Here is a 16,079-nt window from a genome sequence, read left to right as displayed (position 1 = left end):
AAGATGTCACAGCAGATATAGATACAGACAGGACCTTCCTTGAAAGTTAACAGACTTGTCATATGACCCTGTAGTTACACTTCTAGATTACACCCAAAACAATCAAAAGCAGCAGCTTGGATACTTACATGTGAATGTTCATAACAGCATTGTTCATAGTAGCCAAAACATGGAGCATACGTACCGATCTATCAACAGATGAATAGATGAACAAAGTGTGTATTCAATGAAATACTATTCTGTCATAAAAAGGAGTGGTGTTTGGATACATGCAAGGACATGGATGAACCTTGAAACCATTATGCTATGTGAAATGAGCCAGAAACTTCATGCGATTTTGCTTATGAGAAATATCTAGACTAGGCAATTCATAAGACATAAGTAGATTAGAGTTTGCCAGGCCTGGGGCAAAGAGGAATGGGAGTGTCTTTGTCCATTTTCTGCTGCAGTACCACACACTGGATAATTTATGAGCAGCACAAGTTTATTTGGCTTAGAGTTTTGATTGTTGCCCAGCCCAAGAGCTTGGTACCAACATATGGGAAGAGCTTTCTTCTTACATTGCCCCAGGAGCGGGTGAGACAGAACAAAATAGGACTGAGCTCATCCTTTGATCACTTTCTGTTACAGCTAGCCCATTCCCGGGATAACAGCATTAATCCATTCAGGAAGCAGCCCTCATTACCTAATCAAGGCCCCACCTCTGAACACAGTCACTATGGCAACTAAGTTTCAACCTTAACAGGGAGGTATAGCTTAATGAACATATAGTTTTTATTGGGAATTATGAAACAATTTTGGAAATAGGCATGATGTTTGCACAACATTGTGAATGCAATTTGTGCTGCTGATGTCCTGAGGGAGGGTTTATGTTTGTCTTATCTCTATATCCCATCCATAGAAAGTAGCACAGTTCTTGATGTTGGCATCAAAGAAATGTTTCTTGTAGGTATGTTTGAAAAATACATTAATGAATTTATATAGCTATAGACAAAGTAGTGTATAATAAATTATCAGTTTATTACAGAATATATTTTGATGGGAGGATAATTTAATATGAAAAAGATACTAAAATATATGAATTTTTACCATAAGGATTTATAATTTAAAGAATTTTAAGAGAAATTGAAGATGAATATCCATAATGATATTATCTAAATATCTATAGAAATCAATTTTTCATTTAGTGAAAACAAAATATTACATGCTCAAAAATATTGCATGCTTTAACTACGACACTATACCAGAAAATTTCATGTAGTCTGTTAGCTCATGTACTCTGTTAATCATCAGAACAACCCTCAAAAGTGAGTCTAATCTTCATTGTCCATATAATACTGAACCTCAGATTTAAAAAGTTATCAGCAGTCACATGACCACAGTAAAGCTAAGGAAGAGGGCTCATATGTTAGTTCATGTCTTTGTGCCTTAGCTCCAGTTGCTACTAATAACCAGTATACTCTGTAGCTCAGAGAGACCCACAAAGTCTTGCTGAGGTCACAGTCGATGAGCTATTGTGCAGTGAGTTCCTTAAGTCCACAGATATGAAAGATAGCAATCACACTGAAGGCAAAAATACACTGGAATTCCAATTTGTATGACTGCAGGGTAAACATTTGAAAAGTTTCAAAACAGACTGTTTGTAACTGCTGCTTTTCTTCTCTAATATTCTTTGCCTGGACTCAGAATCAATGATGGGAGTGAACCACTGATTAGTCCATGGTTTAAGAATAAAAATGGCATTGATGTGGATTATGAAAGCCAACCTCTTATATTTTAGTTAGAGTTACTTTGAAAATTGCTTTTCTATTATTATTATAGACATGTAAATGTTTTTATGAGGTATTTATGTTGAGTTACAACTAATATTTTCCTTTATATGTAAGGCATTAATTTTCATAAGTGAACTTCATTATTGTAATTTAATTAACTGTCCAATAGGAAGTCTAGTTGACATTCTTGATTACCAAACTCATGATATAACACCATGAAATTGGCGTTTTTGGTCTTATGTAAAAACGTAAACAAAATGGAGGCTTAGAGGTGTTTTCAGTAGTACCTTTAATAAGTGAAGAATTACTGATTTGATTCCACATTCAGCTGGTTCTAATGTCCATGGCAAATATAATAGAATATATTCTGCCTCTAAAGGAGATGTCTACAAAATAAAAAGTAGACTTAATACCTTATTTCACTTATAGAAATATATAATATGTAAGACCATTTTTATAAGTGTAGCTTATATATTAGCCCCTTTTTTACAAAAAAAGTCTCTCTGAATATTTATCATTGAAAAGAAGAAAATTTATTATTGTATAGGCATCAACTGCTGAATAAATTGTCTCACTGTATATTTCTTGGAATTCTAATGGATGAAACTTGGTTATCTAAATATCTTGCAGTATTACTTTAAAAGAGTTTGTCAAGGATGAATGGCTCTCCCTTTCTAGTTCTTGTAGTATTCCAATCTCTGTTAGTGAACTTTAAGCCACATCAGGGGTGGCAACATGCTATGAACGCAATATAACTTTTGCAGGTTGTTCCTGTAAATCATAAGGGTAGAAAGTATGAAAGTCTAAGAAGCAGCTCATGGAGATTGAGCCAAGTCTGAGGTCTTTAGTTACCTACAGAACCCATGAACTTTACATTCACCACATCCTGGGTCCCAGTCCCAGCTTAACCCGTTACAAGTTCTGTGAACCTTGGCAATTTATATACTTCTCTATAACTCAATTTTAAAATATGTCATATCTGAGTATTAACACATTTCTGAGTTTTTGTCAGATTACTAATAATATTTGTCAAGTTCATAACATGGTGCCTGGGCACAATATCCAGTCAAAAAGTGATAAATATAATTAATTTTTTTAAAACATGATTTTTAAATCTAGATAAATATGGTGAGTTACAATACTTTTCTGCTCTTCCTTCTAATAATCCCCCCCCTCAATAAAAGAGAGATGGAAAGGTAATTATATCTTATTTTAATAGTACTCTGAAAAGACTAGAAGCAAAAACATAGGTTAATCTTAATTCTATTGTAGCCAAATAGAAGTGAGACTTTGCCTGTCATACTATGTATATTATGTTGGTTTTGTTACTCTCAGAAATAATTTGGTAGTACCGGGACTGCTTTTAGTTATTGCATAATTCCTCCTTTTAATAATGAGTATATAGAATATTATTATTGATGTGATTCCTTAAAGATCTGGTAAGGTCACTACCTTCTGTAAGTTTTACATCAATCAGCTAAAAATGAACAAAATGGAGAGACTCTAGCAGTTTGTTGGAAGAGTTGAGTGTGGTACTACTTCCTGTAAAGCACTTTTAACAGTATCTGCAACGTTGAAAGTACTTATGTATCTATGAGAAAGCCTAATTTATTTTCTCAAGTAGAAAAATGATTTTACTTAGAGTATATTTTAAGTAGTATGTTTCTTAAAAATGGTAATTTCCATTTATTCTTGTACAAACAAGCTCAAAACTTGTCTTGTATTACAGGGTTCTATCAGAATTAAGAAATGTCATTCAAGAATGAATATTCTAAGTACTACAAAATCATTTTAGCTCTTGTATCCTTATATTTTGTTCTTTTTGGATCACAAAGGAAGTGATTTCCATTAGTTTGACTTGCTGACATATAGGTCCTTTTGAGGAAAAGTTGTTTTCAAAGTCATTTATTTTGGCTATGAACAGTTTATTTTTTTTTAATTCCAGTAATTTATATTTATTCTATTTGCGTTATTTTTACCCTCTTGTCAAGCCTAAATTGAGTATTTTGGGCCTCATGAGAATTATAGTCGTCATTCTTTAAGTCCAAATATTTGCCTGATATAATATCTTTGTATATTTTCTCATATGTGTATTTTAAATGGATTAGGTATTGTTTCTGATATTGAGAAATTCTGTGTCTCTAGATGTAACTGCATAGAATATAAAATTAAAGGCTTTGTTATTATTACTTACACAGCCTACTCATTTGTTAGCTGCCTTTCCCAAATGCATATGGAACCAATAATTTTCAGAATCATGTCATGATTTGTATCATAGTTTGGATTTGTTTTTAAGGAAAAACCACATCTTTCATGTGATTTTTCTTACTCTTTTGAAAAACAAAGATGAAAAGTAGCATCATAATTAAAAACAGTTATAATAGATTATCTTAACTAGCCATGAACTTTTTGGTCACTTACTCTCAATATTGACTGCCTCCCTGAGAAATATTTTAAATCACAATAACTTTGAAAGACAAAAAACTGTTTTAAAGTATGGAGTGTCAGAATAGGTTCCTGTTTAAAGGTGGATTGGTTGTTCCTGGCATTCTAAATCTGAGAAAATATCTTAATTGCCTTTAGTAATGGAAGGAGAAATCTATGTATATGTCTGAGTTTTCTTTTCAAATCAGAGCATGGTTCCAAAACACTGTCTGGATCATTGCTATTGGGAATAGTGCAGCCGTGAAAATTGAATTTTACTAGAAGCTTCCATTATAACTCTTAAGTGCTTGGTTCATAATAACTGATGGTTCTTTGTGACTTTTCATTAACAAATTGGAATATAAATAAACACATGAGTTCTGTACACTTTAGCATTAGATAGAACAAAATTCTTTTCAATGTCATCAGTTCCTTTTTGAAACCGGTAAAATCTTGGGGCAAGAATTACTAATCTCTCAATGTCTCCAATAGTGCTTTGCTAGAACTGTGATGGTAGATCATACTTTGTAGCAAGTATTTTGCTTTCTTCACTTATGATCTGAGTGCATATGTTGCTGCAAGCTAGAAATAATCATTTCAGAGAGAAATTTTTTGAAATTTAATTTTATAGAAGACACATTGTCATTTTCTGATTAGTTTTTTAATTTGGAGTAGTGGTTATTAAGTTAGAGCTCACGTCATACTTTTTGATGAACTTGGGAGCTAAAAATTATATCCAGAATGATTGGGAGTTTTTGGTTCTTCCAGCTTTTTTGGATATTAAGATATTTTCTCAGATACAGAATGCCAGAAATATCCAAGCGACCTTTAAGCAGGAACCCATTCTGATACTCCATACTTTAAATGTCCTGTTGTTTCCTCCAGTAACTACTTCAGTGTTCATTTTTGGGGCAAATTAATTCTATCAGTTACTCTCCTTGTTGATAGATTCCTGATTTAGAGCCATAATCATAACTTGCTTATCTTTCCTTGTAGCATCAGAGGCTCCTTGAAATGCTAGATACAGAGAAGGAACTGTTAAGAGAGAAAATAAAGGAAGCTTTGATTCAGCAATCTCAAGAACAGAAGGTATTATTTTAAGTGTGCTCAGAGTACAGAAAGAATGTGTTCTGCTACCTGGAATAATACATTAGTGTCTTTCCAACCATCTTACTGCTTTCAGGAAATATTGGAAAAATGTTTGGAGGAAGAAAGGCAAAGAAATAAAGAAGCATTAGAATCTGCTGCAAAGGTATTTCCATTCATAGTATCAACTTTCTTTTAAGTAGAATTAAAAACTGAGTTCATTTTCAATCTACTTTTGAACAATGTTTTATTCCAGAAAAAAATTGAGAGTATTTTTTTCTTATTTTTCAAGCTTAGGATATGACTACTATATATTCTTGTTAAATTCATATTATATAAGATTGTGATGACACTGAAATTATTTATAATATAAATTACTTATTAACAAATATATTGGAGCACCAATATCTACTTGGTATTTGATTGATATCATGAGGGTGTATTTGTATAAAACCAGGTAAGTAGTTTTTAAAACCATGCTTAAAATAGCTCATCTAAGTAATGTATTTAGAAGTATGAAATATACACATGTCAAGAAATAAACTGTACTAACTTTTAAGTGTTTACATTTAAAATTAAATTTAGTAAATAAATGTGTGCATATCACTATGCCATGGGTAGATATTCAAGGATTACTTTGATTTTTGTCATTTTCTTAAAGAATGACAGATAAGAAAAAATATAATACAGATAAGAAAAATATTACTTATATGCCAATAAGGCAGGGAAGAATTAACTTATTATGAGTTCACAGATAGCATGTCCACATCATAGAAATTTTTAAGCAACAAAATACTTTAGAAATAAGTCTTAAAAGGTGGCTAGCATTCTGAACCAGTTTGAATTTGATTCCATAGGTAAGGAAGCCATGTTGAAATTTCTTTGTATGGATATGTCATAATGAAAACTGGCATTAGTTTTAGGGAAATCGGAGTCAGAAAAGGCTAAAAGCAGGGGAATAATTAATAGAGTACATCTGAAATCTGGATAAGAGATAGTTTTGGTACAAATAGACCATAGCAGCATGGAAATGAAGGAAATAGATTCTGGAAGTAAAAAGATGAAATCAACATACATGTTTGCTGTAGATAACATGGAAGGAGAGAAAGGTGTAACCTCCCAGGTATGGACTCAAGAACAAAGCAGAATGTAGTGCTCTATCTTTTAAATGGAGTTTGAGGTAGTTGAAGCAAAAATTAAAATCTGGGAAATATGTATCTTCTTTCCAGTACTTAATGTGATTTTTTTCTGTCATGATAAAAAAGGAATATGTCCCCATCTAAAGAAGTATAACTGAATGAATCAATATTTTCCAAAGAACAAATGTTTAAAAATCATATTAACAAATGATTCATTCAAAGTGAAAAAAGAATTATAATGTAAAGAGTGTGAAATTTTCATAGAACATAATTTTATTTTTCTTATTGCAACTAACTGTTAAGAACTACCCTGAAAGAAACTGACTACTAAATATTTCTTTTTTAAAATACGTGTATGTATGAGATTGAGTTTTCCTTATATGCCTTAACAAAAACATGAATCATTAAATATTTAATACAGAAGGCAGATAGGAGAATCTAGCTATCCTCTATTAAGTCATTTAACAAAGCAGTTAAAGAAGTTACTGTTTAAGTTAATGACATTAAGCATAATGTCATTATCACTTTTTAAATTTTGGAAAGTAATTATTTTCATAAAGTATAATATTTGTTAATATATAATGTATTTAATGTTACTAATTTTAAATAAATTAGTAAAATTTTAGTTTACTTGATTTGAATTACTAATGTAGCACATATTGATATGTATGGCTGACATAAACTAAAACTTCTTGACCTATTCAATAATTTTTAAGATTAGAACAGGATCCCAAGACTATATAGTTTAAAATCTGCTACTTTAAGCTAAGGCTTCATTTCTCTGAAGTATAGAAATACTAGGGAAGTAAATTGGAATATTGGCATTAAAAACAAGAATATATTTTATGGAATTATTTAATATACCTAAAAACAACAATGTGAGAACTAAGCCACAGGATCAAATTTTATGTCTTTGAGGTTAACCAGGTTTGTCTTATTGTGCAGTCACTCATATATTTTTGTTTTGGTCATTATTTGTTTTAAAGCTTGAGAAAGAAGCAATGAAGGATATAGTTATGAAAGCCGTAGAAAAAGAACGAAAAAATTTGGAAAAGGTTCATGCTGAAGAAAGGGAATTATGGAAGACAGAACATGCAAAAGACCAAGAAAAAGTATCTCAGGCAATTCAAACAGCTATACAAGAACAACGGAAAATAAGTCAGGTGAGTAAAATCAACTAAACATTTTTCCTTTATTTTTCACAAAATAAAATAACCTTACTATTATTTTTTTGTACTTAAAATCACCTTACTGGACATGGTAGCATTTAATTTTTCTCTTTAATATTTATATTTCATACTAATGACTTTTAATATTTCAGTGTTCTTTCGTCTTTCTGATATTAAAAGTGCTGAAACTTATTTTACCTTTTTATTCTGTTTTCAAACATTTCAGAATCCACATTTACATTTAAAGCATTCTAACTACATTAAGGAAAAACTAAAAATGACAATGGACTTTTCATTTCCTTCTGAATTCTTCATGTAAAGTGAATTACAAATAAATTAAATATTAAATATATAAATTTTATACACCAAGAAGAATTTGGTAGATACTAACATTCTTTGAAAGAAAATGTCTAAGGAGGACTGTTGAAATGGTATAATACCGCCACATAGTAGCTTCTTCGTAAATCCAGTCCCACTCCTTGGGAAGCAGAGATCAGGCAGTCCAGGCCAAAACTTAGCAAGACCCCATCTCAACAAACAAGATAGATGTGTTAGTACATGCTGGTGGTTCAATCAACACAGGAGACTCAATTAGGAGGATTGTGGCCAGAGGTTGGCCCTGGGCAAAGAAACAAGACCCTCTCTGAAAAAGATTAAATGCAAAAAAGGTTGGGGTTTGACTTCAAATGCAAGGCCCTGAGTTCAATCCCCAGTACTTTAAAAAAAAAAATACTTGAAACAACACAAATCTTTATTCAAGAAAAATGGTTAAATCTTCCCAAGAACAGCCAGCTTTGTAGAGTTTTTACTTTCTCTGTTCCCATTTCTTCCTCCCCAGCACATGGTAGCTTTAAAAAGTAGTAGCCTGACTACTACACGAACTATGAAAACCCATAATGTAGAAGCCACTTCAGGGGCAAGAGAAGGTTTGGGGGCTTCACAAAGCCATATCTCCAGTATGTGACCTTTCAGGCAGCTTCCTGGAAACCTATTTGCAGGGCTTGTTGATACTTGACCTGACTCAGGATAACTTAGTGGGGAAAGCCTTTTACATAGGATGTGTTTCAAAAAAAGTGTCAATCATTTGTACTCTCAGCTGCTTGGGTTAGAAATACCAGTTGGGGCAAACAAGAGGCTGGCAAAAAATCTTCAAAGGAACATCTGAGAGGAAAGTGTTTTGGCATAGATGGTAGCTTTGAAAATCTCTGACTTTTGAAAATAGTCTTGAAATTCTTAAAGGTCACACACATGCCCAAGAAAGGCCTGAGGAGGCTCTGTGTCAGTAAGCCAGTAGAACTGCAACCTACCAGTAGTGAAGTTGTGTCACAGCACGCTGAGCCTTTTGGAAAAGGATAGAAAACAGTGGTTCAAAATACTCAAGTAAATTATCTGTCCAGTCATTAGCTGACCACTAAGCTAGCCCAGAAGAAACTTCAGTAGCTACATGTGACAAGGAGTATAGGCTTTGCAGAATCCATTCTACTAGTTACTACCTAAAGTTTCTAAACAAGCAAATAGCAACAATAGAAATCACATAAAAAAACAGCAACAGGAATATTTCTCTAGATTTGTAAGTCTTTGTCTTACATATTATGAGTATCTAGACACTTCAGAAATTGTGTTACAATTTTTTGATGGACTACATGAATGTTTAAAGGTGTGCCCAATTTGCTGCAAATGCAAGGGAGCATTTATCCCTCTTCCTACTGTTACCCATGAGTACTTACCATTTTGTTGGAAAGAAAATGTCCTGAGTTTATATCTTCAAAGTTCTGTTTCCCTTACAGCACAGGTTAGATTCATGTACTTACTTACTTATCTGAGAGCTTCAAAATTGTCTTACCCATATCTCTTAGGAGACCCAAGTGAGTGTTTAATTCACAAAATGTGTTCCAGAAAAAACAACAATTGCCCTTAAAAATGAGGAATAGAGTCTATAGTAGTAGGCAAAACATCTGAACAAAAAGATGTAATTTCATAATTGCTAGTATCATAGCTTCTTTTGGAGATTATCAGATGTCGCATGGAGGTCTTTGTATGCTAATTGTGCTATGTCTTCTATGGTATAGAATCATTAACACAGAAATCCTGTTGGAGTTCCTCTGCAAGTTTTGGGCTTCTCTGTCCACAACTAGACGAGTTTCATAATTCTGGAACATTTGAAGCCACTTCCTACTATCTTCCTACTATCTCCTCCTCTTTTCCTCCTTGGTCACCATTTCTTTATTTTACATATCTACACACACTTTATTCTCTAAGTCTTTTGATATCACAGCTTTATTTTACTTTGTTCTCTCTCTCTCATGCTTATAAATAATATCTTCTATCTTTCAAGTTATTATCTTACTCGTTTGCTTTTAAAATTCATTCATTGAATTTTTAATTTTAGCCCATTAAATTTTAAGATAATTTTAGCTCTTTTTTAGTTTTATAGAATTTTTGTGTCCTTTTAAATATGTTATGTCATTGCGTTTATTTCTTCTCCTTGCTCTTAGAATAGCTTAATATCCTCAAGACAAATAAGCTTTAAGTGGTTGGGCAATATGTTCTCAATGTTTGTGTTTTCCCAGAATTCCATATATTGAAATTTTAAACCCCAAAGTGGTGTTATTAAGAGGTACATTAAGCCTGAGGGTGTAATGAGAGCTCTGCATTCATAAATGGGAATAGTGCTGTGATAGAAGGGACCCTGAGAGCTAGCTAGCCCCTTCCTCTATGTGAAGACACAGTGGAAAGATACCATCTATGAGAAAGTGAATCCCCACCCTGATAAGTGGTACCCAGCCTCGAAACTGACAGAAATAAATTTCTATCATTAATGGGACACTTAGTTTATAGCTTTTGTTATAGCAGCCCGAACAGAAGATACCAGCTTACTGCCCCATAATTCTTTTAATTTCATTTTTGTATGGATTAACTTCTTCAGTTTTCGAAAGCAAGAGTCTTGTTATTAATTATGTAGTGTACTGATTCTAGGAGTCTCATCTATATTATATCTTAAACAAAACTAGGAATTCCATATTTATATAACAAAAAGAAAGAAGTAATACATTAAAATTTGTACTGTATTATTTCTTGGGGAAAAGTGCATATGTTTGGATTTCAACTTTGAAAAGGCAGTTTTAAGTACTACTTGAGTATGTCTAATGAAATTGCTCTATTAGGCCATAGCCTCTGAAACCTTCTTATATGTAGCATACTTTTAGGTTTTGTTCTCATGTGTCAGTTTATGAGGGCTGGAACTTGGTATGTCATTCACTTACAAAACTGAAAGAAATTTTTTAGTGCCAATACTGATGATGAAGCTGCTCTTGCTCAGATTTGCCATTGAAAGCAACCAAACGTTCTACTTTTTCTGTATACATTTAAGGCACATGACATGATGATTTGATACTTGTATACACTGTGTAATGATTATCACAATTAAAATTAATAAATGCATCCATCATCATGTCTGCTCTATATTAGATCCTCTGGAGATTCTTCAACTTATAACTGTAAGTTTGTACCCTTTGATCAACCTCTTCCCATTTCTCTCATCCCTCAGCCCCTGGTGAGCCTGCTAATTTAAGCTGCCATCTTCGTTCTTACTGGCCCTCAGGCATCTAGATCATGTCAGGTCCTACGATAGCTGAGACAGGTGAGACGGAAGCCGGTAACCTGGGCATTCCCCAGGAAGACTGGTAGATCATGTAGCACCTCTGTGCCTTGCAAACATGTGGCACTGTGCCACGGTAGGGATTACGTAATCATTCCTAGTAATAGTCAAGTCTTGAGTTTTCCGGTTTTGTGCTCCTAGGGTGAAGGAATATCTCAGTATGTGTCTGGATTTCTCACAGATGGTGTTTGTGAGTACATTGTTGTTAGCTCAGTGTATCCTTGGGGGAGGAAGGTAGAAGACCCAGGGTTTCCTTTACCACCTGTTGCTGACATTATCTGGTATAGTCATATTTTAATATTTTTCTAAATTACTTAGGTAAAGGAAAAATTAAATTAATAAATTTGTTTATGAAAACCATGCAAGAAAATGAAAAATATTTTAGGTGTAGAATACCAGCTACAAGAAAAGTAGACATTTAGGAAGCAGCATGTAACTACTATCCTTGAAGAGAACTTTCTGGGATATGCTCTTTGTGACTCACTTATAGTCATCCCTAATTTTTAAGTAAACTTGCAGGCATCACTTTATTAATTAATCATATTTTAGGCAATTTTTAAAAAATGCAAAGTGACAGAGTTTTATTGGGAAAGAGCAGAGATTCCCATGTGGAAGGGGCCAGAGGAGAGCAGTCCTAAATCATATTAATTGCCTATGAAGAATTAATTGGGGAAAGCAATGAATTTTTGTAGACTAGTTTGTAAAAAAAAATCCCATGAGTTTAATTTATTTTCCTAAATTAGTTACATTGTAGGACCAGAAACATAATTTATGTGTAGACTTACCCCCTGGTCTAGTAGTGATAGAAATCTGAAATCTACCTTTTCAATCTGTTTATAACCTGGAGGATTTTAACTGTGAGTTTTAGATTTATTATTAATATCCTTATTATTCCTTTCAGGAAAGCCCCTCTAAATATTAAGTGTTATAAAAACTGACAAAATATTTTGTAGCAATAAGGAAAATAATAATAGTTACTCATGTTTAAGTTCTGTTTATTTGACTTTATTCTAAATATACTAGGCTATATAGCTAAAAAGCTACTTTTAGGGATTTTTTTCATTTGCTTGCCAGTAGAAAATAATAAAGTGTCAGGGGTGGTGGTCATGAACATAGCAATAATTATAACATTATTGTTTATCATTAAACCAATTCTAGCTGGAGGAGTGGCTTAGCTGGTAGAGTACCTGCCTAGCACGCATGAGGCTCTGAGTTCAAACCCCAGTACTATCCAAAAAAAAAAAAAAAAGGAATTAATCCAGCTCTGTGTGTCAGGCACTTTTCTAATTGTTTTACATGTCTGATCTGACTTAAATCTCACAACCACCTTATGAGGCAGGTGCTATTATCTCTACTTTTACAAATGCAGAAACTAAAGCTTACCAAGATTATATAACTTATTCTTGGACATGTAGCTCTTTAAAGAAAGCAAGGCCAGGCAGTATTCAAATATAGGTAATATATAGTGATATGGGCTATGAAGATAAAAGAATTAGTGTTTGCCTGAGTATGGTTGTAGGGCATTTTCTTAGGTAAGAAAATTAAGAAAGAAGCCAGACACATAAAATATGAATATGATGTCCTTTTAGTTTACCTCTATTCCACTCACCCTACCAGTGTTCTCATCTTAGTATAAGCTATAGGTTCATCTCATTGATGGTTCAATGTAAATTTTAAATGTTCCTAGGAAATACATAGATGATTTCAATAAGAACTTTAAGGTGAGATCTTCGTGCATTCATTCTGTAACATTTATTAAGCATCTACGATGTGTTGGCACCATTAGATGTTTTTGCCATACAGCACTGACCAAGGTAGACAAGACCCTCTGCCCTCATGAGCATAAATTCAATTTTAAAAGGAGCTACAGTAGACAACTTAATTCTATATAGTGATATGTGCTATGAAGAAAAAAGAACCAGTGTTTGGCTGAGTATGGTTGCAGAACATTTCCTTGATAAGAAAATTAGGAAAGAAGTCAGATGCATGAAATTTATATACATATCATATGATTCCACTTACATGAAACTCCAGAGAAGACAAAAGTGATGTGAGAGAAGGCAGATCAGTGGTGTTGCCAGGAGGAGGGGAATATTTTAGGGTGTTGGTAATGTTTTAGAGCTTGATGGTTGTGGTAATTACCTTTCACAAAACATTTGATGAGTCTTTATTATATGTAAATAGCTTCTTAGTAAAGCTGGTTTTTAAAGACAAATTACTACTAGATTAAATTGTTGGATAGACAGTGATTTCAGGTGCTAGCTTCATTCACTGTAGTAAGGAAGGGTTAGTTTTCATTAAGATAAAAATCTGATCTCTATGTATTAAATTTGGGATACCTATTTATAATCCTAGAGGAAATATTGAATAAACAGTTAAAAATATGGGCCTGGAGTTCAGGCACATTGTAAGGGTTGGAGACTAAGTTTTAAATTAATAAACATGTAGGTGGTATTTAAAGCTAAATAATTAAATATTTTCTGTATAGGGTTCTATATATATCTTCTACTTAGAAAGAATATGGCCACTTCAGATTAACTGTGGAAGTAGTCTCACAGTTAAGTTATTGTATTTCAGATGACACTTTATTTATCCCACTACCGCCTACGTTGGGTTGACAGGGCTTTCCACACTTCATAAGATGTTGAGGGTCATCTGTGTGAGCAGCAACTTTTGTCACCCTCTGCCAAGTTTCTGACCAGTTGCAGAGGCCAATGCTAATTCTGTCCTTTGACACTGGTTGAGGGGCATGGATCCTGAAGAGCCATTCTCCAGAGATCTACAAACTGCTTGACTACTCACTGCGGGACTGAGTTTTTAAAGCCTTGGAAGCCACATGCGATTGCAAAGTTTAGTTCCCTTCACTAGATTCAAAGGATTTTTTAAAGAAATCTGAAAATAACAAATCAGTAGTAGAAGTTACCATCTTTATTTGGCCACTAAGAGATTAGAAAAGCATAAAATATGGCAGAGCAAAGCAATGTGAATAAACCTAAGCACTGAATTGTACCTGAGAAATGAGAGGGAAACAGCTTCTGCTTTATAATTTGCATCCATGCTGTTTTCTGTGCTAATACTGCCATTGCCTGAGAAATAAATGTTAAACTATAACAGAAAACACAATGCTGAGGTATCATAGTAGTTCCTTTTCAGAACTTGCTTGAGAGATGTTTTTGTTTCGCTGTGTCGTAAGTTAAGAGGAATCATAGTGTTGATTATATATTGTACCTTCTCTCTGAGATACTAAGAGGAAGATTCGTGACTCTGGTGTATTCATTTTCATATTAAATTATTTCTGTGTCCCTTGAAAATCTTTGTTAAAGAAAGGAAAGTACATTTGTTATTGACACCAAAATATGCAAAAAGAGGATAGTCATTAATTTTGCTATTCTAGCAAAGTCCTATAAAAGGATTCCAGCACATTCAGAAACTAAAACTATGTCTGACGTTGGAAGCTTTTCATAATAGTTTATAACCACAGCCACTGTAATTTGGGGTTGTATTTTCCCCAGAAGCCACAGACATTACAATCAGTGGTTAAATTTTCTTTAAGAAATTTAGCATTGCCACCTGACCCTTTACAAAAAGGAAATGGCATTTCTATTTTAGCTTAGCAAGCCAGATAATTTTCCAACCATGAAAATTTTTTGTTTTGACTTCTTTAGTTTTGATTCATTCATTTTCAAAGTTATTTATAATAGTTTGATAGTAAGCTCTTAATGACATTTTTAATTGTCAAAAGTATAATATCTAGGGACAAATGAAAAAATAGTGTAGCATTTTACCTCCTCATCCCTCAAGGATTTTTTTCTTCTGTAATATTTTCCTCCTGCTGTGTTCATTTAATGAGACAACCATCCGTCAAGGCACCCAGTCCAGGGAAATAAATCATCCTAGATTCTCCCTCTGTCATCTTCATTTTCATACATTTTAAATCATCAGAACCTTACCACTTTGCTTATTATATAATCTTTAAAATATGCAGTTCCTTCCAGCCTGCTCTCATTGTCTAAATTAATATTCTTTTATTATTATTATTATTGTACTGGGTGGGGGTACATTGTAGCATTTACAAATATTCTTTGTTGCTTACCTTGACTTCTTACATAAACTTCCTTAATTCCAGTTTGTCCTTTCTCAGTTTAAAATTAAAAATGAATATTTTTCTTCCACTTCAAATTCTTTAATTCCTTCCTGTGGCCTGTAGGACAAAGTTCAGGCTTTTTAGTATTAAATATAATTCTTGCTGGGCTCCAGGGGCTCACACCTGTAATCTTAGCTACTCAGGAGGCAGAGATCAGGAGGATTACAGTTCAAAGCCAGCCTGGGCAAATAGTTCGCAAGACCCTATCTCAAGAGAACCCATCTATAATTCTTCCAGTGATCTGGCCAAACTTTTCTAACTCGTTTTCTGCCTCTCTGTTTCCCACTCCATGCTTTTTTTAATCCCAGACTGCAGGTGCTCAATCAGTGCTATTACATGGCATTTATCCTTCATTCACACTCTAACGTTAGCCTAGAGTATCATTTGCCTTTCTAACTGCATAATTCAGCTTTCTTTCTAACTGTATAATTCAGCTTTAATTTTCCTCCATAAAAATTCCCTTTCCTCCTTGCAGATTAAATTATCTGTTTTTTCTCCTTCTTTGGCTTTCAAACCATATTAAAGGACCTGTTTTTATGTGTTCTCTACTCAATTACAAGCACCTTGAAAGTAGAAGCTGAGCCTTGAACAGACTAAAATAGATTATAAGATGGTACAGGTCCAGCACTGTCTTAAGGAGACATAAACTTTAAAAAGCCAAGTGGATCTCCAGCAATACAACTTGGC

At 33.4% G+C, this 16,079-nt stretch overlaps 1 protein-coding gene across 5 annotated transcripts in view; it reads left to right on the top strand.

Moving 5' to 3' along the window:
- The window catches only part of Ccdc91 (coiled-coil domain containing 91), a 347,069-nt gene that overhangs the window by 232,370 nt on the left and 98,620 nt on the right, over positions 1 to 16,079 (top strand). For all 5 annotated transcript variants that reach the window (XM_074083034.1, XM_074083030.1, XM_074083031.1 and 2 more), the window contains 3 exons: positions 5,193 to 5,285; positions 5,380 to 5,448; positions 7,408 to 7,584. In XM_074083034.1, the coding sequence (XP_073939135.1) occupies positions 5,193 to 5,285; positions 5,380 to 5,448; positions 7,408 to 7,584 (339 nt within the window). The remainder of the gene's footprint in view (positions 1 to 5,192; positions 5,286 to 5,379; positions 5,449 to 7,407; positions 7,585 to 16,079) is intronic.

Source organism: Castor canadensis, chromosome 8 (genome assembly GCF_047511655.1).
Source record: "Castor canadensis chromosome 8, mCasCan1.hap1v2, whole genome shotgun sequence".
Lineage (NCBI taxonomy): Eukaryota > Metazoa > Chordata > Mammalia > Rodentia > Castoridae > Castor > Castor canadensis.
The sequence above is the reverse complement of the archived record's forward strand: the minus strand, read 5'-3'. Positions and strand labels throughout refer to the sequence as shown.